The sequence below is a fragment of the Pollicipes pollicipes genome, unplaced genomic scaffold (assembly GCF_011947565.3).
Source record: "Pollicipes pollicipes isolate AB1234 unplaced genomic scaffold, Ppol_2.1 Scaffold_6686;HRSCAF=7923_pilon_pilon_pilon, whole genome shotgun sequence".
Classification (NCBI taxonomy): Eukaryota; Metazoa; Arthropoda; class Thecostraca; order Pollicipedomorpha; family Pollicipedidae; genus Pollicipes; species Pollicipes pollicipes.
In genome coordinates this window covers 6213754-6239553 of record NW_023596921.1, presented here as the reverse complement: position 1 = coordinate 6239553, position 25800 = coordinate 6213754, and the positions used below count along the sequence as shown (strand labels likewise).

General features: G+C 52.8%; 1 protein-coding gene across 1 annotated transcript in view; it reads right to left on the bottom strand.

Moving 5' to 3' along the window:
* Positions 1-2080: 2080 nt before the first annotated feature.
* LOC119107536 (spondin-1-like) overlaps positions 2081-25800 on the bottom strand; it is a 35357-nt gene continuing 11637 nt past the window's right edge. Inside the window, 13 exon segments of the mRNA XM_037231016.1 lie at positions 2081-2793; positions 3435-3586; positions 5663-5824; positions 6778-6979; positions 10570-10684; positions 12028-12173; positions 13222-13361; positions 13987-14200; positions 14715-14848; positions 16037-16160; positions 16884-17090; positions 19434-19593; positions 24847-25096. Coding sequence (XP_037086911.1) covers positions 2710-2793; positions 3435-3586; positions 5663-5824; positions 6778-6979; positions 10570-10684; positions 12028-12173; positions 13222-13361; positions 13987-14200; positions 14715-14848; positions 16037-16160; positions 16884-17090; positions 19434-19593; positions 24847-25096 — 2090 coding nt within the window. The 3' untranslated portion in view covers positions 2081-2709.

Genomic DNA, 25800 nt, shown 5'->3' with positions numbered 1-25800 from the left:
TTTGGGAGGAACTGGAATGGCTGGACAACACTTCCTGCCGTATCACATTTATGTGGATCCCCAGCCACATAGGAATAATGGGAAATGAAAAAGCTGACGCCGCAGCGAAAGCTGCGGCGTGTGAGAGACACCCAATAACAATTTATGTACCCGGCCGAGATCTGAAGACAGTAATTTCTAAATACGTCCGCAATACGTGGCAACACATGTTCGACCAACATGTTCACGCTTTCAGGGAAATCAAGCCCAACTGGGTGATTAGGAATCCTCCCATCGCCGAAGCCGCTTCCAGGAAGTCGCCCTTTGTAGGCTTCGGTTGCGTCATACATATGCAACACACTCGTTTTACTTGACGCGTAGGGATGTGCCACGGTGTGATAGATGCGGGGACCGGTTGTCTGTTGAACATGTGCTCGTCTCATGCCTGGTGCCTTAAGACGGAGAGGCGATGATTCTTTCCTCCAGCGCCCCTCCATCGGTTACTCGGTCGAGACCCATGTGGTGAACTTGGAGATATACTCGCATTTTTAGCACACATTGACTTTGACGTTATTTTCACTCACCCCTCAGTGTAAGTGCGCCGGTGATGCTACCTGTTATTAGTTGACAACATGCTTATCGCGTCGTCGCTGAGGTAGATAACCGTTATCGAGTGGGCGCAAAATGGCCCCGATGCCGACGCGCCCTTGAAAACCAAATCACCACCACCAGCGTACTACGACGGCTGAGCTGTAAGAAGCAGCAGTAATGCAGGTAGAGGTTGGCACAGGGGGCACGTGCCCCCTTAGGTTCCGAGGGGCGCTTCGGGTCTTTCGGGACCCAATTCTGAGTTGTAATCCCCTGGCGGGATGGGCCTGTGAGCCCATTTCTCAAACAGGGACAAAGCCGGAGCCAGCGATTTACATCGGCCGGGGCCCCACAGCGCCTAACTTTGGTAACGCCCTTTGCTGGTAAGGGAACCCAGGTAGGCCAGATGCCTGTTCGAGGAGGCCCGAAGAGCTTGGATGACCCACCGGGTCCGATGGTCAAGGGCTCGATTGGAGGGCACGCAGGGCTGGTTGAAATCTTATTCAGGCGCCCCGGTTTACGAGAACGAACCCTCAAATGGCAGTCAGCCCTTTGCTCCTATTACGAACACCTTGATTCAAAGTGGGTATATATGTCGGTCAGGGACCACCAGTATCCCACAGACCGCTCCGCACCGGTATGGGACTCCCCAATCAGCTACAGAGCCAAGGCCAGTGATTTGCACTGGTCGGGGCCCACAACGATTTGCACTGGTCGGGGCCCACAACGAGGATTCTGTACTCGCAAGGGGTTCTGAGCCTAAGTGTAGTGTTCGATGAGGCTTAAAGAAGGACCCGGTGGGCCCCACGAAACCGACTATCGAGGGCCCGGTTGGAGGGCTTTAAGAGACCAAAGGACTCTCTCTCTCTCTCTCTTCTCTCTCTCTCTCTCTCTCTCTCTCTCTCTCTCTCTCTCTCTCTCTCTCTCTCTCTCTCTCTCTCTCTCTCTCTCTCTCTCTCTCTCTCTCTCTCTCTCTCTCTCTCTCTCTCTCTCTCTCTCTCTCCCTCTCTCTCTCTCTCTCTCTCTCCTCTCTCCCTCTCTCTCTCTCTCTCTCTCTCTCTCTCTCTCTCTCTCTCTCTCTCTCTCTCTCTCTCTCTCTCTCTCTCCTCTGTACAATGAAAGCCGCCAGGAGCTTCCAGAAGTACAAGCTTTTCTAAGAGACCAATTTTCATGGTGTCATTGTCTCCGACCTCATCCCATGCGTTTGACGGCTACGGCGATGCTTGATCTCCTTGCTCAGCCGCTCTTTCAAGCTTTGTGCCAGGCCCACTATGCTGTGAAGCTGATTGCTTAGCTCTGATATAATTTTTTCCAAGAAAGTCTTCCTCCCTGACACTAAACTGTTGCACTGAGCTCTTATCAATTGTCCTCGCTGTCCCGACTGTCGCGAAAGTCAGCGCCCAGCCCGATGTTCTGGTATGGCGGAAAGGCCCGGGCGGACTGCGAGCTCCTCCCGCGGTGGCAAGTGCGACCACGGCATGGGTTTCATGCGGTCTGATTTAACAGTCGGCACTCCTTTCGCTAATTCCGTTAGATCAGCTGTTCTATTTGCCTCAGTCGCTTCCTGGTATGGTACATCTGCCGTTGGTCGACGTGCCGACAACATCCTCCATTTGCACCACAAAATAGCTCTGGCGGGGAATACCTGATGCGTTAGCAGCATAGAAAACAGTGTGCACGCATTACACAAGCTATGAGCGATTTCACCCGCGATTTCACGCGCTAAGCTAAATAGCTTCGTTAGTGCTTTCATAAACAAGTGATACGAACATACAATGCATGTATAGAAGCAGCGATAGAGTCCCTGCTTTCCAGCTTAGCAAGGTCTTCCCCGTGACTGGTAGCCTCGCTGCCAGTCGAACGTGAGCGCTTAACTAATTAAATACAAACTGACCACCGGTCCGATCTGCGAGTGTGCAAGCCTGCAACAGATGCAGACGGATCCAGCACACCGCACAAGACGCACATTTTAGCGACGCCGCGCTTCAAAATCGCACGCTTGTTTGTCTAGCCCGCAAGCCATCGAAGGGTTAACACTCCTTGCATTGAAAGGCGCTGGTGGTCTTCAGTGGCTATCATTGGGCAGGTCAGGACGACAAAGCGATGACCTGGGACGATCCACGACGGCCGTAGACACTTGGTTCAGTTGCAAGGCAAAAGGTGGCGACACCGTCGGTAGCGCTCCAGGCGCCGGGGACACGGCAGACCCCCATTCTGTGGCCGCACCTGAGGACATCAGGCGCATCACGTGAGCTGCGCCAGGTCACAAGGTCACAGAAGATCAGGCCAACATGGCTGGCAATGTGTGGCGTACCATTGGATGGGTCATGGAACGCACCGTCGCCCCACTGCGGGACAGTCGACCGGTGATGGCCGGTCGACTGTCCCGACTGATGACATCACCGGTCATCACCGGTGATGACCGGTGAGACCATCAGATCACGCTTCCCGTCAAGTGTCATCCCGTGTGACATGACACTGCAATTATGAGCCTGCACGCAGCGTACAAGACGGAGTTTGGCACATGAAATAGCTCTGAAGGCCCACTCCAAATTGTGACGTTCATCTAATTCAGCGCAACTGCAAAGGTCCGAGGGAAAGGTGTTGACCGCCATTGATCAACGATCGTGGCCCCGTTTCACCGAAATCTTACAGTTTAAACAGCGGCCTGAGGCCTGCCTCCTCGTCATTCCATCTTAGGTACGGCGTACGCAGCTTTGAATGGCAGGTCAAATTCACAGACAAACGGCAAAATCCGCTCGCACGCAGCAACTCGTCCTAAATTGGCTTCCACTGTTCTGCATGCAAGTTTCCCACTGCTCTGCACGCACGGCCGGACGCGCCAGCGTCCGCCACGAGCGCCTTGCCTTGATCATCCTGCTCTTCTGCTGACGTCCGCGGCCGCAGGTGGCGCTGCATTCGCTCCAGGGCGACCACGGCGTGACCATGCAGTCGATTCTCTCAGCCGCTGCCGCCCGCGTGGGGGGTTCCGGCCCAGCCGGCCCGCCGCCCTGGATCACTGCGAACACGGGCACCGCCAGCCTGACACGCGGCACGTCTCAGGCCCAGCCGCGGCCAGCCTGTGGGCGCCACGGCTGGACCACGGGACAGGCGGTGGCATACACAGCGCACGGCGCACAACGCACATAGCGATGTGTGAGCCTAACAGGCGAGCATGGCGCGCTCAACGACGGCATGAATTACCAGCAACGTTAAAGCGCACGGTGGATCAGGCCGTTTGCTTTTGCTGGTTTATTTTCCTCGAGGTGTCATCAAAGAAGTCGGACTCTTGGTTCGAGTTCGGGTCCATGTTGATTCAAGTCAGCATGCAAACGCCCTCGTGTGTGTGTGCTGTCAGTTTGGGACTCTGCCTTTGGGTCGATCAGCCTGGGTTACTGTCAACGTCGTTAATGTTCTCATTTGGACCACTGTTTCGCCGTTTGGAAGCAATAAAATGCATTTCATGTTCTGTTCGCTTGCTGACGCTGAAATAATTGTCCATGAGTGTCGAATGCCAGACCGGGAGTGTTCTTTATCGAGCTGAAAGGGTTGCGCTGCAGCCTGGAGGGCTCCTCCAACTGCAGCCTGGAGGGCTCCTCCAACTGCAGCCTGGAGTGATTCTCCAGCTGCAGCCTGGAACGCTCTTCTAACTGTAGCTTGGAAGGTTCTTCCAGCTGCAGCCTGGAGTGCTTCTCCAGCTGCAGCCTGGAGCGCTCTTCCAGCTGTAGCCTGGAGGGCCCCTCCAACTGCAGCCTGGAGGGCTCCTCTAATTGCAGCCTGGAGAGCTCCTCCAGCAGCAGCGTAGGGGGGGGGGGGGGCTTCTCTAACTACATTCTGGAATGCATCTTCAGCTGCAGCCTCGTAGCCGCATCGCTATCGCGGCCGTCGGGGCGACAGCGACAACTGACGAACGACAGCCGGAAGTTACTGGTTTAAACGAATGTCAGGCAGGCATTTAGATATATCCTGCAGATAATTGACGCTTCCAGCAGCGCTGCCGGTCCACGGTGGCGATGGGCACCGCTGGAAACATCGAGCATTCCCATAATATATCCCGATATGTTATGACTATCACTAGGTATAGTAGGATGTTATATCTATCTCTATCTACTATTATACTAAAGGAACAGTGTGTGTGTGTGTGTGTGTGTGTGTGTGTGTGTGTGTGGTGTGTGTGTGGGTGGGTGGTGTGTGTGGGTGTGTGTGTGTGTGTGTGTGTGTGTGTGTGGTGTGTTGTGTGTGTCTGTGTGTGTGTGTGTGTGTGTCTCTCTCTCTCTCTCTCTCTCTCTCTCTCTCTCTCTCTCTCTCTCTCTCTCTCTCTCTCTCTCTCTCTCTCTCTCTCTCTCTCTCTCTCTCTCTCTCTCTCTCTCTCTCCCTCCTCTCTCCCTCTCCCTCTCCCCTCTCCCCTCTCCTCTCTCCCCCTCCCCTCTCCTTTCTCCTCTCTCCTCTCTCCTCTTTCCTCTCTTTTCTCTTTTTCTTTCTCTTTCTCTTTCACTCTCTCTTTCTCTTTGCGTCTTTCTCTCTCCTTCTCTCTGCCGGTCGTCGTTTCGGTTACGTAACCATGTATCGATAACCGATTGAAGGTGGATTATTCTGGTATAATGAAGGTCGATTATTCTGGCATATTGAAGGTCGATATATAATGAAGTTCGATTATTTTGGTATATTGAAGGTCGATTATTCTGGCATAATAAAGGTCGATTATTCTTGTATATTGAAGGTCGATTATTCTGGTACAGTGAAGGTTGATTATTCTGGTATAATGAAGGTCGATTATTCTGGTGTAATGGAGGTCGATTATTCTGGTGTAATGAAGGTCGATTATTCTGGTATATTAAAGGTCGATTATTCTGATATATTGAAGGTCGATTATTCTGGTATAATGAGGGTCGATTATTCTGGTATATTGAAGGTCGATTATTCTGGTATAATGAAGGTTGATTCTGGTATAATGAAGGTCGATTATTCTGGTACATTGGAGGTCGATTATTCTCAGCGGACGGACTGAGGCGGCCTGGCGCTGTCGTCTGGGGCCGCTGCCGCCAACAGGCATCCGATCTCAGGCATGAACCAGATGGAGATACCACTCGCTCACCTGAGCAGGAGCTCTGGCACGACTCGAAGTCCTCGAAGTTGTTCCTGTTGCCGCGGCAGCCGCCGTAGGCGAACCGCACACACATGCCCTTCCTTGGCTCGTAGTACCAGCGCGCGAAGTTACCCCGGCAAGGTCCCTTCTTCGGCTCGGTCATACACACCACTGCAACCACAGGTCATCACCAGGTACCGCCAGGTCACTGCATAGCACGCGCTGTACATCTGAGAGCTGCGCACGGTGCGGGGTCTGATTGAACTATTGTCCTTTGGGTCGTGGAATGCAAATACGAAAACTAGCGGATTGACCGTGCGATCTGGGAGCAACCAGCGGAGCACACATAAAACAGCACGGGATCCTATTTTTCTGCACGCTGAATCGAGCCTGCTGCCCCAGTGACAATCTTATTTGCATTTCCACCCAAACAGTAGAGATCGCACATTAACAAGTCACAGCTCGCCAGCCTATTGTGAGTCTCCATCCTGCCGCTGTGACGCCACAAGGCGATGGCCCACGTGACAAAAGCCGAGGAACGCAATCGGCCACTGGGGGTGTTGTACGCGTGTGTGACACAGTGTGCTGTGGAGCTATCACGTCAGCAGGTTTGAGCCGATGGCGTCAGGACGCTAGGGTGAGTCACTCGGTTTGCGAGTTAGCCAGAGTCAACGATAGGGTGAGTCACTCTCTTTGCGAGTCAGCTAGAGTCAACGCAATTTCATTCGCCAGCAATGCAATGCAAAGCATGCAAAGTTTGCCAGCAATGCAGCCAAACGACCACGAAAGAACACGGGATGGTTCAGGGAACGCGAAAAAACTTCGAAAATGCATCGGCCCTGTCCGTGACCACGAAGTCAGCATTAAAACCAACCGATATATCAATATAATCAACATTAATTTTGTCGTGGGACGTCAGGGTTTTGCTGAGCGTAGATTCAAAGGTTTTGTTTTTTTTTGTTGTTGTGAAAACCGGATCAAGGAGCGCGTCAGGAGGTTAGTCCTCGTCCTATGAGAGCTCGCCCGTAACATGAGACTCCATCACCACACACTCTGGCTCGCTGTCGCACGCACTCTGTCGTGTGCTTCACCCAAAATGTGTTGTCCACCACCAGTTTACTCACCTTTGGCTTCCATGATATTCATGGTGCAATCGGCCCTCTCCGCCACGCAGGAGCCCTTCTGCATGAGCGGCACGTGCTGGCACTTGGCCTGCATCGGCTCTGGCACGATCAGGAGACGGGCCTTGACACGCTGTCCCCGGCCGCAGGTGACCGAGCAGGGCGACCACTCGCTCCATTCGGTCACCGGACACTGACTGTCCACCTGTCGGCACGTGCCCGGCGTCAGCAGTGACCGGCTGACCTCCAACTGACACCGGCTGACCCCCAGCTGGCACCGGCTGACCCCCAGCTGGCACCGCCTGACCACCCGCTGACATCGCTGACCTCCAGCGGACACCGGCTGACCTCCAGCTGACACGTTTTTGTCAGATTGGACTGCTTTTGTGTTTCGACCACATCTAATGACACCAAAAACGGAACTGAACCCCGTCCATGCAACTCCAGAAGCAGGATCAAGGGAGAGTCGCGTGCTTCACAAGAAATAAATGCAAATACAAGCCCCCTTTAAAAGAAAATGCATTGCTTCTTACCCGTGTGGCAGACTGAATGCGACGCTTGGGTGGGGGTGGGGGGGGGGGGGGGCTGTTCCCCCTGAGATATAAAAAGCCAAGGCAGATATGGACATCAATTTCACAAGCTCTATGTGAAATCATCAGTGTCAAATATCAAGGCCACTGTGTTTCAATCTCGGGGTCAAACAAGGTCAAACTCCAGATCGGGTCTTAAGTCCCTCAGCACTCGCGTAACCAGCTTTAGCCTAAATACATTTTCTATGAAGTAGCCACTGGTTTTCAAATCAGATTAGTGGCCGTATTTGACCAACATGACGTAAATATTACCAAAAACCTTCCAAATCGTTTTGTAATTTGCCTTTGAAATCAGCCTAAAATGCGCTAGGTGAAATGTTCCTGAAAGAAAAAGGGTTGTTTGGGTCAGTTTGGGTTCATGACCTCCCTTGACCATCATGAAGTCAAAATGAGTTCCTGCTGACGTCCCTATGATCAAGGTGTTCCAAGTGAGCGTCAAAAACCACCACGCCAAGTAAGTTTTCCAGTAATTAAGCGACTTTGGTCCTGGCCTTGATATGACCTTCGTGCTTGACCCAAAGTCAATATAATTAGTCACAATATGAATTAAATTGTCTAGTTGTCTATAAAACCGTCCTCAAAGGTGCACGAATTTGTCTCACACTTATTGTCAGATCCGATTAAACGATCCTTTGGTTCGCTGCCAACAATGGCCTGACTTTAGTCCGCCATCGGTCAACAACCTTACAAGGTGTATCTTTTTTATACCGAAAGGTAGGCCATTTAAATGTCTATGGCCGCTCAAAGCTTAGTGCGGCTGCGCTGCACCGTTCGGAAGTTATCCTGTAAAATCCACCCCACCCGAGCGCATGTGAAGTGGATGGATTGGTTCTGACGACCAATGACGGTCCCCGGCCATCAGCGTCGCCAAGCCTTACACCGCCAGAATCGCAAACGACGGCCACACTGAGCCGGGGCCACACCATCAATGCGCTGGACGGCCGGCGCGGCGCGCCGTTTTATCCACACAAATTGTCGGGACGGGTCAGCAGCGGTCGCGCGAGGCCAGCCGCCGGAAACCCTGTCCTGCCGCCTGTCACCAGGCGAAGTTTCGCAAAGTGGGTTGGGGGGGGGGGGGGGGGGGCGGGCTTGGTAGTGAAAACAACCCAACTTGTCCGCAAAATATGCCAGCAAACAGGTCTCTCATCGGGTTTTGTCCACTTTCTTCCCAAAGTTAGAGGGCTGAAGCCCAACCGTCCATGCAACCGTCTGCGCTCACAGTGGGACAGTGACCTGTGCCGGTCAGAGGTCGCGGTGCCGAACAGTGGTCCCTCTGCACCGTTTCGCCAGGCGGCAGGGACCGATAATAGAATTGGTGTTCCGGCGGCACTCAGGCGTTGGACTGACTCCCTGTGCCCGTATGCGATCCTTTTACGTCAGTGACGTGCCCCTGCGTTGATCCTGTGTCAGATGCCCAGGTCATAGGGCCCGCCGCATCAGTGATGGGATCGGTGCACTGTGTATCCACCTGAGCGCCTGCGGATTGACCAGGGTACCCCGTCCCCCACATCGCCAGAATAGCAGTTGCTAGGCACTCCGGGCTGGAACGAAGGGCCCTCCAGCTCCTGACCAAGAAAACTCATCAGTACAATTCACACCTGCCGTCCATTGCCATCCAGAAAATCTACCTCGATGTAGATTCTCTGAACGGAATTAGCACTTACATCATCACGAGCAATCGAGATTATGCCATCGCGTCATGCGCCCGTGTTTTTGTACATGCTAAAACGATATGAAAATATGTAGGCAATTGTGTACGAAAAAAACTTCGTGTGATATGTTACCTACCATATGTACAGTATGTATAACACATCATAATAATGCATATTACAAGATATACTTATTTAGCAAGCTACTACTGTGTTATGCTACAGCTATCTTATAGACAGAATGCAAGCGGGTTTTGTGCGCCGCGGGGGGGGGGGGCAGTATACCATTGCCCGTGTCGTTCACGTCAATTCCTTAATTAGAATGCAACAATTCTTCGCACTCCCTAAGGATACCCAAACAGATGTATCGCACGCTCTGAACATTTGCACGTTAACGACACAGGACATTTTACATATTCTATTGTTTACTGCAAGACATGGCGTCGCGTTAAAAGTCAACGAATGCTATTAGCATCGCCGCGTTCTGCTACCAATACCACCAACATTTCACTATCTGCGCCATGACATGTCACCCGAGTGGCACTGCAAATTGAGCAATATGCACAAGTTATTGCTTGTGCGTTGAACCGCCCACCGTGGGGTTTGATTACACGCGGTGCCCGCCCATTCTGTCGGGCTGAGAGGCAGGCGTCGCCATGCAGCCTCATAAGCGTGGTAAGATCCCTGTGACGCACAAGCATTCACTGTAAGGTTGGCGACTTACAAAATGCATTTTTTTGCGTGCTCCGTTACACGAAAGTTATTGTGTATTGTATTATATGAGTGTTTTTCTTGTAACCAAATCGTGAGGACCTACAACACCTTAAATTATCTTTACTTCAAAGAATTGATAGGGATATTTACCCAGGTTCCAGGTTGTGAAAGTCCAGCCAAATTTAGGGGTAGCCCAGCCCAATATTCTGGCGCCTAGTCCCGCATGGGAAGGGGGCGCCAGCTCAGCAATGGGGGAGGGGAGGGGGAAGGTTCCGCATCCCCCAGAGAGATGCTAAGTTCCACCTCTGCTGACCCTCCCCCCCCCCCCCCCCACAAACGAATAGGAAACCGCATCTTAGATCGTCACATTCTTGGTGCAGCATTGCTGAGAAACAATGAGGATGACTCGGCAGTCAGGAATTGTTCGGCATGGTTTGGGTGGAATTAGAGTTCTTTTGGCCAACAATGACCTTTTCTGAGCCGCAGTATTGAAGAGAGAGGAGGATGATGGGACTGCGCTGGCTGCGACCATCGAGGAATATCTCGGCTGACGAACCTACCCCGCACGGGGATCGTTCCTTGGGCTCTGCACGGGCCATATGTCGGGTCTGCCGCCGGGGCAGGCGTGATCACAGCTCTTGAAAAGAGGCTTCACAAGCTAAGGTAGGGGTGCGCCGAGCCTCAGACAGACGGGAGCCCCTGAGCCCAGCTACCGGCTGGGTTCTAGAACCTTGAGCTGCGAGTTTTGAGCAGGTATTAGATAGGCCCACGAGCTTACATAAAGACGACCGTCGCTGTTGGCGTCGTCTCCGTGAGCCGGCGATTCCCCTGCAAGCACTCACCTCCTCCTCCTCTGCGGCGCACTCGGTCTGGGCGGCCATGCACTTCTCCTTCTCCTGGGTGTCGTGGAAGCACTTCTTCCGTCCCATGCGGTCCAAGTACGTCCGCCGACGCATCCTGGAGAGGCACAGACGGGTACAGCCGTCAGTCACAACCAGCGATCTAGCATCAGTCGGCGCCGTTCAGCGTTGGAACGTCCAGGATGTGGGGTGTGCCCAGATGTGACTTGAAGCATTTATTCGGGTAAATTGTTACGTCAATCTCTGAAATGAAACTTATATCGTTTCAGTGCCATCAGAAATGTGAATCAGTCATCACCTACCGTCAATAAAGTAGAGCGAATGGGGGTGGCGAGAAGTCAACGTGGTGAGCCATCGCCTGTTTGGTCCCAGGGTAGGCTTACACGCGTAGGCCTACGCCTAAGCGGTGTAGGCTTACGCCCAGGCATTGTAGGCTTACATCAAGGCAACGTGGGCCTAGACCCAGACAGTGTTGGCCTATGCCCAGCCGGTGTAGATTTACGTGCAGACAGTGTAGGCCTACGCCAAGACAGTGTGGGCCTACGCCCAAACCGTGTATATCTACGCCCAGAAGCGTGGCAACCGGCGAGCCAGCAGGGGTGCCTGAGGCGACCTTTATCCTCCTGTTTTGCACTTTGTCCTACGACGATAGGCCGGAATAGCGGGCTGCGTAACGTGGATCAATCTGATATACGACAAATATCTTATGATAGTCACTTAAATAGTCCACTGTTCATATGAACATGCCAAAGCGCATGCGTTATGGGCCTTGAGCCAGCACCACGATTCGAATAATGTAATTTTGTGTCAAGCTAATGTGACTCTGAATCCAGGAACATCCTCGTAACTGAGAAATAATATACCAAAAAGTTAGCTGATAACTAACCTTGCCATCGTAACGCCGTGCAGCGCACCTTTTCCATTTTGAGGGGATTTGGCCGACCAAAGAGGTTTCTTTGCTGTATTTTTCACGGATCCAGCAAAACATTATGATATCAAAGAGCAGTCTGGCAGCCCCAGCGAGTCCCCAGTGCTAAGGCTACAACATGTAATTTTTGCCTTCGGTCTTAACGCTGTGGTGTAAAATACTGTCCCGATGAAACTACCACCCAACAACGCTTTTAATATGACAACGTTATGATAGAAGTACAGACGTTAGCAATGTGTCCAGTGACGATGCTTTGCTGAGGTTATAAACTCCTATCACAAACCAGTATTGTCTACTCATTCTGGGGAAAGTTTAGCTGGAGGACTTTGACGTCAGGCCCACCCCTTACGGACGCGAATAAATGCGTAACATGGGTGCTGAACAGGTGATCGGCCCTCGACCCCGAGCCAGCGGTAATGACAAAGTTAGCTGAGTAAGCTAACTAGGGCTCTGTCCCTGGCCGGACTGTGGCGCGTCTGCCGTCTGGCCGATGGCGGCTGCTGGCCACTGACCTGACGCCCTGGCCACAGGTGGCCGAGCAAGGCGACCACCGGCTCCATGTGGTCATGGCGCACAGGCCGCCTTCGTCGCCCAGTGGAGACCGCTCTCGCGTGGGCTTCGGCCGGCCGTCGCACGTCACAGGAGCGTCACACAGCACCTGCGGCCGTCACACGTCACTGGAGCGTCACACAGCACCTGCGGCCGTCACACGTCACTGGAGCGTCACACAGCACCTGCGGCCGTCACACGTCACTGGAGCTCACACAGTACCTGCGGCCGTCACACGTCACTGGAGCATCATATAACACCTGCGGCCGTCACACGTCACAGGAGCGTCACACAGTACCTGCGGCTGTCACACGTCACTGGAGCGTCACACAACACCTGCAGCCGTCACACGTCACAGGAGCGTCACACAGCACCTGCGGCCGTCACACGTCACAGGAGCGTCACACAGTACCTGCGGCTGTCACACGTCACTGGAGCATCATATAACACCTGCAGCCGTCACACGTCACTGGAGCATCATATAACACCTGCGGCCGTCACACGTCACAGGAGCGTCACACAGTACCTGCGGCTGTCACACGTCACTGGAGCGTCACACAACACCTGCAGCCGTCACACGTCACAGGAACGTCACACAGTACCTGCGGCCGTCACACATCACGGGAGCGTCACACATCACCCGCGGCAGGCGTTCCGACACACAACATTAGCAGTAGGCGACGCAAGTAGTCTGCAAAAAGAGCGCCGCTTTTTCACCTCTCGCGTCAAATCCGTTTATCACCATGGCGCCGCCCTGAGACACCGGTGGGCATGTACGGGTGCACGAACGGACGGAACTTAACAAGCACGTTAAGTTTTTCACACGTATATGTAGGGTTCACGTAACACCGTGTTGTATTTCGTATCTATTATAAAAGGGAGCATCCCCAAATAATCAAGGATATAGGTTTGTTATCAAAACCTGTCTCTCTCCTGAGAATTTGGAACATGGAATTTTCCTTTATTATTCGGCAACAATACCGCAAATATGCGCGCGGTGACATTTTGTTTTAGGCGCTGATGCAAACTAAGGTTTGTTTAGTCGCTGCAAGGCACTCACTGCAGCTCACCAACTTATCAGCGGCTTACCGTATGCTGGGAACAAATGAGCCGAGCCATGCGCCTCAGTCATCCTGCCAACTCATCAAGCCACGCACCTTTTCGACCAGCTGTCGTTTGCAGTTCATCATACGCGCCTTTGCCGGCAGCTTGTACTGGCGTGTGCGCATGCTCAGACCCTCTCCGCAGGTCACGGAGCACTGCGACCAGTCGGTCCACGGTGACGTCATGCACTCGGCTGCCAGGGCAGAGGCGCCGGGTCAGCAACACGGCGTACTGAGGCCGGAGCCAGTGCACTCAGAGAAGGGCGAGACTGGAGGGGCTTGGCCGCATTTATTTACACGAAATGAAATGCAGAAGCGGCTAACTCTGCGCTTGTCCAAATATTTGCCTTCCGTGAAGCAAGACGACAGCGATTGTAATTCCCTGGTGAAAACTGCGGTTATCCAGATTCTTTCCAAAGTACGAAAGGAAATCACCCCAACCCAAAACAAAGCAAAGGTGGGTAGATGGGAATTGGGTGGGTGAGTGGATGGGGGTTACCCAAGGTAGAGCGACGCAGGACAGAGTTCCAGATCTTCCTCCCCAGCTGAGCTCACGTAACTGCCTCCCTGGCTCAACCATTGGTGCACACGGTGGATAGGGCGTGGCTCCGTATAGACTTGCAAAATGTATTTCCACAAAAGGAAAGGAAAATAAGCAACAAAGAGGCGCAAAACAGGATGAAATAAGCAAAAAGAGTAAAACAAAACAAGGAATCAAAGGAAAAAAATGCGTCAACATCGTCATGAGGCATGAGGCGTCTGCCGATCAGCGCCCGGACCTCCCACCCTCCCCCCGTCCTCCGCCCCTCCCCCACTCACGCCTGTCGTCCTGCGGGTGGTCGTCGGCCCCGCCGGCAGCCGCATGGCCGCTCGGCTCGTGGTCGCAGGACCGCGGCACGACCCGCGTGCGTGTCAGCGTCAGCCGCGCCACCGGCGCCGCCGCCTCGCCGTGGAACGGCGCACGCACGTCGTCCGGCCAGCGGGCCGTGATGGCGCGCACAGGCTGGCGCGGCGAGAGCGGCGCGTTCGGCGCCTGCGCAGGGCGAGAACGGCGTGAGCGAGAGCGGCGTGAGCATGAGCGTGTGCGGCGTGGCGTGAGCGTGGCGGCGTGAGCGGGAGCGGCAGCGGCGTGAGCGTGAGCGTGTGCGTGAGAGAGAGAGAGAACGGCGTGAGCGTGGAGCGAGAGCGGAGTGAGCGTGAGCGGGGGCGGCGTGAGCGTGAGCTCCGCCCGATCACGAGGTTAGCCGAGGAAGCATCGGCGACTCATCACTCATCACTGCTTTGTGGCCGCCGCGTGGCCGATGGCCTCGCACCGACGCGCGACTCCGGACTGACGCCGGGCACGCGGGCTGCCGTCGTGCAAACAGACCGGAGCCGTCCGCGCGCAGTGACAGCAGACCGGCGGGGCGGCAGACGACAGGCCCGGCGCGATAACCTTTGACGCAGAGCCAGGAGCGTTGCCGAGGCTCCGACGCCGCCGACGGCAGGTCAGCACGACAGCTTGTAACTTTCGCGGGCAAACATAAGACACCCTAATTGTAGCACACACCTCAGTACGTAATGCCGCCGTCGGTTCCTGCGTCGTACAGTCCCAGGTCAATGATCTTCTCCTCCATCCAAGAGCAGTTCTTGAGGCACAGGTCGAGTCCGGAAATTCCCAAAATCCAGTCCGGGGATGGACCTGCAGTAGGTGGGGCCGGGCCGGACGCTTTCGTTAACGCCGGTGCGTACAGACAGCTCAGGTCGACAGACAGGTAACTGTCACCGCACGTCTGTTAACCGGAGGCGCCGACCTGTCAGGGCACGCCAGCCATTCAGCGGGACGGCGCGCTGCAGTGCGGCAGTGCGGCAGTGCGACTCGGCGCGGCGCGCGTGGCCGTCGGGTCAGAGGGTCCTCACTGGGTGACGGGGTGCCGTGGGCGGGTGGGCGGCCCGGCCCGGCTGCGGACCGGGGTTGCGCGGTGTGAGATGGAGCGCAGATCTCCAGGCCGTCACGGGCCTTTTGCCGGCTGCAGACTTTGTCGTTGGTGGTCGAATGTTAAGCACCTCGTGTGATGGTTTTTGTTTTTTAACACGTGCTCGGGTGGCGGTCAAATTGACCCCCCAAAGTTTTTTCCGCAATGGTAACCGAACAGGTGCCGTGTAGCAGCGTCAAATTTTGCATAGCTGTAAACAATTGAATAGCGGATAAAAATGTGGATGTACTTTGCAATGTTGTTAACCTATGGCAGGTCAAAGTCATGCCATGGATTCAGCGAAGTCAATTTCTAGGGCATTGTTCGATCAGATGCAACAACGGAGTGCTAGATGAAGCTATACATCTCCGAAGATACTTTCTTAGGCAACACAACAATTGAGTGAACAAATTCCATCCACCTAGGGTCAGGTATGAGGGTCAGAGCGAGGTCAAAACCAACCTGTTTTATTACTCTAGGGCTTGCTGTAAGGGGTAGTCCAGGTGCATCAAGGTTCCGGGGCATTTTGAAGGCCAACCTGGAATTTGACCCTATTTGACCTTGTTTGATCCGAAGGTCATGACCTAAAGGGCCTTAGATTTGACCTAAATGTGTTCACGTACGGACCAACACGTCTTGTAAGCTTGGTGGGTCTAGCTCTCTCAGTTTTTGAGATCTCGGTTTGGTCCAAATTGACTCTCACCCGAGCGAAGGGTATCCAACCGGCCACCCGGGCGCGCGTTAAAGTGGAACCGATTTCGAAGAGAAAGAGCTGCGAGCAGCAAGATGGAGAACACAGAACATTCTAGCGTTGAGGCAGGTTTGGCTGGTGAGGATGGTACGTCTGGTGGAAAGGTTTCACTGCCGTAACAGAGACAGTTCCGTGCAGCATGTGTGGTCCACATCTCACCCACCTATCATCGTGACTGCGGAGACCAGGTGTCGTCGCTTGTCCACCCGGAAGTCGGTTGATGTATTTCCCTGGACGTTGGGATGCCAGAGCCCCTTGGCTCGCACCAACGACCTCAGGGCCTTGCCCTGCCAGCAGGACACGACATACATCGGCCCACTTGACGCAGAGCGATCTATAGAGGTCGCCCCCCCCCCCGCGCCCTATGACACTGCTTGTCGCAAATTATGTGCGTGAGGGGTTCGGTGGTGAGCGCCCTTCCTCACCGTTCGCCGTGCCGTTGGGGCGAGTCGAGCCCGTCCCGGCGGAGAGCAGGCTGCTGCCCCCTGACGACGTGGCGGCTGACCGCACACATACATATCACTCAGTGAGTGCGCACACCGCCTATATGGCAGAACAGCGCTCGTCGGCGTAACCACCACGAAGTTCGGATAGCCAGTGAAGTCAGGGCGGATTGGACTATTTTGGGACTTTGACCACATAAAATGCCGCCAGAGCAGACCTGGACCCCAAAAGCGCAGTAGCGCGTGGTGGCGCACATGCCCCTGTCTGGCTTCACGTGCTAACCCTCCCCCAGCATCTGGCTGCGCGGGTGTTGAGAATTTCCATCGGCGCGCAGCCATCTGCTGTGCACTGCCCCTGGCGCACGTACATACTCACCTCAACCACACATCGGTCCTACCCGCAGTTCTTTGTGGATCGGGTCATGCTGTTCAATACTCAACCGCGAGGAACAGCAACAATGTCATGCAGCATGAGCACCACCCGAGTGAGGATGAACTGGCTGCGACCGACGGACCGTCATGAAGCATGACATCCTCGATCGCCTGCCCAGTCGACAGCGGACGCACCTTAGACTTCAGCTCCTGCTCCAGCTTCCTCGTGAAGCCCCACTCGGCCACCTGCTTGAGGCCGTCCGAGGCGACCTCCCCCTCCTTCCACATGGCCACGCTCGGCACGTGTGATGCTACCAGGATGTCGCTGAAGTGGGTGAGCCACTCGTTCCGCGGGAAGTCCTTGGGGTGGGTCTCCCTCGACCAGAGGCCCTTGAACTTCATCTGACGGCGCGGACCGGCGAGTTAGTCCGTCGCTGGAGGCACACCAGCGAGACGACTTACGAAGACCGGAGGAAGGCCAGCAGCTTATATATATATATATATATATATATATATATATATATATATATATATATATATAATATACATAGTTGTATACATATAAATATACACAGCTTAATATACATACAATATATATATGTTGGAAAATTTTGGCATAATGTTTTCTTTTATACATGCTCGATTAAAAGTAACTGCTGACTCAGTATTGACGAGCTTTTTGACTCATCGTTCTAGTTTCCGGGCCTTTGACATTGGCATCATCACTTAGATTAAAGATGGTTCGCACAAAATTACCCATATATTCATCGTTCCTTACATTCTAACGTTTCGAGATCCTATCTTATCGTCGGCGAAGACTGGATGGCACAAGAAATAGGTTTTGAGTTTTTAAGGACAAAAAATTGTGCACTTCTGTTGGAAAGCATCTTTTGGTACGGAGAACATAAATGAAGCATAACTCATTGAAGTAAGACAGAATCCTATTTTCACTTTGATACATATAAGAAACATTCATAATGGGAACACTACAAAGACATTGTCTTTGTAGTGTTCCCATTATGAGTACTTGTGGTGTTCCCATTATAAGTGTTTCTTGTATGTATCGGAGTGTAAATGTGATTCTGTATTACTTAAATTAGTTTTGCTTCATTTATGTTCTCCGTACCAAAAGATGTTTCCCAACATAAGTGCACGATTTTTATCCTTTAGAACTCAAAACTTATTTATTGTGACATTCAGTTTTCTCCGACGATAGATGGGATCTCGAGACGTTAGAACGTAAGGAGCGATGAATATATGAGTAATTTTGTGCGAACCATCTTTAATCTAAGCGATGATGCCAAGTCAAGGCCCGGAAGCTAGAACAATGCGTCAAAAAGCTCGTCAATGCTGAGTCAGCAGTTATTTTAAATCCCAAATATATATATATATATATATATATATATATATATATATATTTACATATATTGGTATCGCTGCCGGTGAGTTTGAGCAGGATTAAACCATCGCGTACGGTGCTGCGCATTTAGGTTAGCATTGATTGCTCACACTTGGCGTCGTAACTGGTACATATGTACATTCGCAGATGTCAATAGCGTAATATACTAACGGTACCTACATAACTGCTATCAAAGTGTTGGCAGCCAGATCTAGTATGCACACTCGAACGCCACGGCACGCAAACAGCTCTTGCATATCATGTCTAATGAACATGAGCACACCTAAGAAACTGGGTGTGGAGGGGGACTTCCATTGTCAGGTCATTGCTTGTTATGCATGACCATAGGTTTGCGTCCAATTCCATAGGTTCCATGTCCATAACCTTCAGCTCATAGGAAGATCTTTGTTTTACAGAGATGAAGGCATCAGTGACCTCACCCCGTTCTTAACTGTCTATGTTCTTGATATCAGGCTCCATAACCCTCTGCTAGTCATCTCCCGATTTTTTTATTGCCCGGGTGTAAACGGCAAGTGGTTTGAAATTCTCTCTTGCCTTTGAGCACTGATAATCATTCATAGGTTCACATCTTACTTAAAAAAAACATTTAATTCAACAATTTACTTTAGCTTTTGAATGCAACGAGTCAACTGTAGATGGATCTACCCTGTCTGAGTAACAACGGTTGACGTAAATTGTTAACTGTACGCTCATGGCTCTAGTGCAAGTAAATTTATCGTTGACATGGTCTAGAAAGCTGCCGAATGCGTAGTGAAGTCCTGCAATGAAGGGTGTTGCGAAGCAGAGCGGAACAAGAAACCCAGGTCGTCCGATCTCCGGAAGAGATGGCGCTTGTCTCGATCTATAGTGTTTCCATTCGACAGCATGTACCGAGCTGAATAGCACTTGCGGCGGGGAAGATGCGATCCACACCTCCACTGCTACGAGCGATGTTCTATCTGGAGTCTCACTTGTCATCCCGTTAGCAACGCTTGAAATATGGCATGAATGAGGGATGTCAGCATCGTAAAACAGCTCCGTTCTGTATTTTAGCTTTGGTGTGGTGCACTGGAAGTGGTGATAGGATCTAGACCTAAATTTGAGTTATCTACTTTTATCGTATGTAACACAAAAAAATGCACAACACTCTGTGTTATTAGAAAATAGCTGAAAAATGAAAGAACAGTTCGAAATGCTCAAAGACAATGCACACAAGTGGGAAGCACAAAGATGCCAGAAAACAAAACAACAGTCTACTGGCCAGGCCCATTTGCGAGGCTTTCCACTCTCCCCAATGAGAAGAGCTGGGGAGTGAAGGCCGATCTGAGCGGCGACGGCGCCCTCACCTGGTACTTGGCCTCATCGCAGGCGCAGCAGGTGTGGGCAGGGTCCCGCGGCGGGCGGGGCCGCGGCTGCTGCTCGGTCCTGGGCCGCTCTTCACACAGCGTGCGCGTCAGGCCCTCGTCGTCCATGTACCAGACGTAGCGGGAGCGCACGACCACCGCCCTGCAACAGGTGGAGGTGATGCAGCCACTGTGCTGGGGACTGGAGCGCACGACCACCGCCCTGCAACAGCTGACGGTGGTGTGGCCACCAGGCTGGGGACTGGAGCGCACGACCACCGCCCTGCAACAGCTGACGGTGATGTGGCCACCAGGCTGGGGACTGGAGCGCACGACCACCGCCCTGCAACAGCTGATGGTGATGTGGCCACCAGGCTGGGAGCACAAACTGAGAACTGAATCGGGTTCTCGCACCGCGCATTGCACACGAATATGATGCCGAATGAAAGACACAGATTTAGAGAGCTGCAATCTCGAACTTAAGAACGCTTCCGTTTCTATCAAATAAATCTGAAAACTGCACTTAAGAGAAAAAAATTAATGAAATATGGATACATTGTTTAAAATGCCAAAACACCAAAACGTATACCATCGAGATAAAATCATCGGGACCAAAACAGACAAAGGAACATCAAGCACAGTAACAGCAAGCTAATGCTTGCCCGGAAAAGGTAAGGGTCTCGTAAGTATCCAAAAGAGTGAAGCGAAATGAGGACAAAACATGAAATTAGGCCAAACGGTGTTGCCTGAAAAAGTAGCCTTCTCCAGAGTCGACAAGTGAAACAAATTTACATAAAAAATTGAATCTGTGCTCACAATCTTAGGAGCAAGAACACCGCTGAGCGGGACCACAGTTCCTGGCAAACCGAGCAGCGTTGACTGCCGCAGATAACACCAGAAGGAGGGCGCTGGGCGCGGGAGCACGAGCGTTGTGAAATAATCCTTCCGAAAGTCTTCCAAAACAATTCGTATCTTTAAAAAAGACTGGGATGTACAATGCAGCTGTGAGAGTTTGATGTTGGTTGGCCTCTGAACAGCTTAAAGGCTACAGCAACACGGAAATGGAAATTTTGCCTCTATTTTTCCAGCTCCCCCACCAGATTCCAGTACCATTTCGCAATGCTGTCAATGCTAATTCGCTCTTGTTGACAACCAAAACACGCGCAGGTGGTGTATTCGTTTGGGCTGCCTTATAAACGTACCAATTCATGTTTTAAAGGGTTTAAAGGCCTTCTTTTAACGCGTCATCGTTCTCGCCCACCCGTTGGCCACGGCCTAGTCTTAGCCGGAAAGGGAGCTGACACCGCGCGCCCTACGGAGCCTGCAGCCCCGGGCGTCGAGTTCTGTTTCTAAGGCTTCCAAAGCACGCATGCTCATAACTATCTCAGACTCATGGGATGGCAATGTCAACACACAGCTTTGATCCCGTTTCGATCTACAATCTACCTTCACTGAGGCCTTAACACTTGTCGCTGTAAAAAAACGGCGAATCCCCTGAGTGTTAGTTAAAAAATTTTACCATGGTAAGAGGAAAATCAGAAGATTACGAAAGCGTTACATTCTGTGTAGTTTTTGAGCACCTGGCTTCTTCAGCTTCCTGAATTAAAAACGCGAACGGATATGCATCTTTTGGTGGCTTCTGGCTTCTGTTGAGGTAAACGCCGGTAAAAGTAATAAGAAGGCGAAGGGGAACATGTCCAATGATTTTCCCTCGGGGGTGGGGGGGGGGGGGGCTTTGCTAACTCTGTCCACCCACCCCCAACCACTACCCCAAGACTTGCTAAAAGAGATGCAATAACCTGGGTGCTATTTTTTGTTAATTCCTGTCATGGACACCGCAACTTTAAAGACTTGCGCAAAAGTGCACGGGGAATCCTGTTGCACTATTACATCAACGTTATCTAAAACAAACAACCTCATGCGTCGAATACTGCAATCACCACTGCTGCCAGGTCACCACTGCTGCCAAATGTGCTCTGCTGCATTTCTGTTGTAGTCGCAGGTTTGAAAATCATTTTTCGGTCAGAGTGATGGCGGACCTCCGAATAGGACTATTGTCGTAAGTGCCGCCTGGAAGTGGTTAGTCTGGCTGAGCGGGAGTGGGAACGGCTTGGAGCAGAGCACCTCAGAGAAACAGCAGGGGCACAATGTGTGTTCACTGAAACGAACGGGGAAAAGTCAGGCCAAACATAAAATAAGTTGCTTAAGCGTAGTTGCGAACGGTACGGTTGAGAGCCAGTTGCCTTATATAAGGCGTAGAAGAGCACTAATGTTTTGCTTTAGCTGAAGTGCATGTTGCATCATCTTAGGCACCTTGCCGATTATATTTTTATTTGTCGAGAACGTGCGTGTAAAATGGTTGCGAGAGGCACGTATATTCTAAACAGTTCATTCTTGTAACTACACAGATAAATTATTAACGACTTACCTAAGTACACAATGGTATGTTATGCGCATATCTCACATTTCAGTATGCAGAAGAAAAACACAACTGTACCCCTTCTCCTACACAAAGGTGGCGTGCTTCTAAGCAGTTAGTGCGAAACTGCGGCTTCGTTATGTGATTGCTGTAGATAAGCGCATTTTTGCCTTCGAAACATGTCATAAATATTGATATATATATATATATATATATATATATATATATATATATATATATATATATATATATATACAAAACATTAAGTGGATGAAATCCCGATAAGTTTTTCGTACCTGTTCCTTTTCGGTGGCTTACACGAGTTTGGCTCCCAATCATTTGGAGAAATCGACAACCATGCCTACTGCGCTATACCGCTACAGGCGCAACTAGCAGCCGTTTGCCATTCCCACTGGCCAGCGTCATTGGTTATGATTAAACTGGAAAGGGATATCGTCACCTCCGAGACGAGCGTGGCGTCCGTGCCGCGACCCTGTCCTCTTTCACACCGATAGGGGCATGGTTTCGCAACATAAGAAGGGGGGCGGTTGAACAGTGAATGAATAGCTCAACCTACTCCAAAATACACAGAACGGGTTTCTCCCCGGACCTGGCCGGCTGTTTTCTCGAAGTTGGAGGACTGTGAAGCTTCAGTATCCCCCAACTAGGTAAGACAATACACTCCTGCACTCAAATCAACCCCACAGGGGAAGAAGTAGCCGTTAGAAAGCGTGGTGAACTTCGGTATGTGACCCGCCTTACCACTGGCGCCAGCGGCGGTCAGGCTGGTGATTATCCCTACTCTAGTTTCTCAAAGACACGTGAGAATAGCTCGTCATCATCTTCTGGCCTAATACAGGCCGTCGCACCGGCACTGCACTGGAGCTACTGACCACAGGACACGAGACGGGCTGTCCGGCCGGGGCGGGCTGTCCGGAGGACGCCGGTGTGTGACGGCACGAGACGGGGCGGGGCGGGGCGGGCTGCCCAGAGGACGCCGGTGTCTGACGGCACGAGACGGGGCGGGGCGGGGCGGGCTGTCCGGAGGACGCCGGTTCCTGGCCGACCTGACTGACCGCAGCACATGAGGCAGGGCGTGGTGGGCTGTCCGGAAGGCACCGGTGCCTGACGAACCTGACTGACCGCAGGACACGAGGCGGGGCGGGGCGGGCTGTCCGGAGGACGAGTTCCTGACGGGCCTGACTGACTGCAGGACACGAGGCAGGGCGGGGTGGGTTGTCCGGAGGGCAACGGTGCCTGACGAGCCTGGACTGACGGCAGGACGCGAGGCGAGGCGGGACGGGCTGTCCGGAAGGCAACCGTGCCTGACGAGCCTGACTGACCGCAGGACACGAGACGGGGTGGGGCTTGGCGGGCTGTCCGGAGGAAGCCGGTCCTGACGGGCCTGACTGGGTGCAGGACACGACGAGGCAGGGCGGGGCGGGGCGAGACGCCGATCACATCGCAGGGCAAGTGTGGATCGCCGCCACAACAGAGCACGTTACTGGTCCGGACATCTGCCGTGCCCACTGTCTCACTGGTCGGACCAGAAAAGGCAGCGTAAAGGCCCTCAACTTAGCAGAGAGCACGCTGCATCAAGCCACGCACCGCCAAGCGCACCACTGCACCAAGCCGCGCCCACAGTCCCGGCGGCATCGCCAGCCATGCCTTCTGTCGCGCGTCCCAGGCCTCGGCCCGAGCTCAGCTGAGCCAATGGAAACCACCAACCCCAAAACAAGTCTTCAATGGCGCCGTGCAATTTACAGACTGTAAACGAGTCGGTTGTATCGCGACGTGCGATTCGTAACGGATTCGTGAGCAAGACACGTGGGTGAAACGGAAGCATTTATGACATCAATGCGCTTCCTGCATGGCATCGCAGTGCGCATGCGCTACACTTTTATTGCAGGAGGGTCCCTCGCCGCGGCGGCTGGGCACCCGGTCACCGAGGCACCGCTGGCACCATCACGAGCGGCGTCCATTGATGCTAGCAGTGTCAGCAAAGCTTTACACACGTCCGCAGCCCTCTGGCCCGACGGAAGAGAGGTCTTTCCGCCACCGCTGCGGCCGGTGTGGGCGGACTGGGACGGGTCGGCATCTGGCGGCGACCCATCGCGAACATTCGTCACTTGTGAGTGACACCGCGGGTACAGGCAGATCGTGAGGACGGGGATAGGGTGAGCCGTGGCCGTGTCTTCGCCCGGCCAAGTCGGCCAGAAGTGCCAAGGATCTATAAACATGGCGGGTAACCGCTGAGGGGAGAGGGGCAGCGGACATGTATTTCCTGAATTTTCCCATATCGAGGTTTTGTTCCCCAGTTTGGCCACACAATGCTAATTTTACACGTTTTGTCCAACACAAAATGTCATTTTGCTGTCAGATTGTGCCCCTACGTTTTAGGCCCCCCCCCCCCAGTCCTAATTTGTGCCCCCAAACCTGCGAGAACTGACTACACAAATGCCTGTTAGGCACACGCGCGTACGGGATAGGAACATTCACTCAGCGGGGAGAAAGGAAGCGCCGGAAGAACATCAGTGAACTACAAAGACCGTTAAGCAAGATTTCAAATTGTAAAATGTCACTGCCGTCTCTATCCAGTGTGACCACGGTCGAAGTGTGCTCGCTAAGAGAGCACTGATACTGCGGTGACACGCACTGCGAACATTTGAAAGCCCCATTAGGAGTTGCCTTCAAATCTTTTGGCTCACGTTCGTTTGCGTTCTTCAGCTGACCGGAACACCTGGCCAAACTGCCCTGGCGCACGTGCTTACGGCTGACCGCTGCTGCAATGGTTAGGAAAAGGACTATGGACGCTGCTCGTCAACCGAACTAAACGGTCTTAGCAGGCAACGCGGGGTCTTCCCCGGGACGTCTGGAAACCGGAGTTAATTCACAGGCATGACGCGTGCAAATGAGCGATTCTCACTGGCTGGCCACGTGTTCCGCATCTAGCCCTCGTCCAGCACATAATCCAATGGGAGTGGGAGTGTAGCTCACCTGAAGGCGACGCAGCCGGCGCCGGGCGGCGGCGCCATCCAGAGCACCTCGGCCTCCGTCTTGGGCACGGTGGACGTGTGGGTCACCATGCTGGGGCAGCGCGGATCGAACTTGGCCAGACCGTAGCCGAATAACCGGAACGAGCCGGCCTCGCGCGTCGCCGAGCCGCCCGTGCGCTCGTTCTGCGCCACCAGGCTGAAGGCGGTGAACTTCTCCGACAGGTACTGTGTGCGCCAGCCCATCAGCTTCACTGCCGGCGAGGAGGACACAAGGATAGCTCACGGTGTCACGTGCGCCGGCCGTCAGAACCAGGGTCTGCTGCGAGAGTGAAAGGTTCACACTGGCGGATCCGGGGTGGGGGCAGGGGCATTCCGGACATGTCTCTCTGGGTCCTGGTTGCCAAAAAGGGCTATCATGTCTTTTATCCCAAACGGATTTGATTTAACAGCCGCCAGTCATACAAAAATATTTTTGTTGCGTTAAAAACATCACAATTTCCTAGCGCCTTGGGGTGAAATGAATGCTTCTCAACCAAAGGCGAATCCAGAGCCATATCATGGAGGGCGAACCTTGGCTAGAAACGGAATTTTAAAAAAGCTGTCATATATTTCAAACACTCGTCGGATTTTCCTTCCCTTTCGTCAGGGGTTTTCTAAAGCAAACTTCTCGTACAGTTTTGATTGATCGTACAGATCTCGTACAGTTTTGATTGATCGTACAGATCTCGTACAGTTTTGATTGATCGTACAGATCTCGTACAGTTTTGATTGGTCGTACAGATCTCGTACAAAACGATCCGGATGAGTTTTTAGAATCACGAATGGAATAATTGGCCGGACTACCGTCCTTGTTTGGTGTGCTGGTTTATACACAACCTTTACATACCAGCACAGAACTCTGGTTATAACGCATACACGGCTGAGAGCTAAATCTCGCCCATTCCTCAGTACTCCG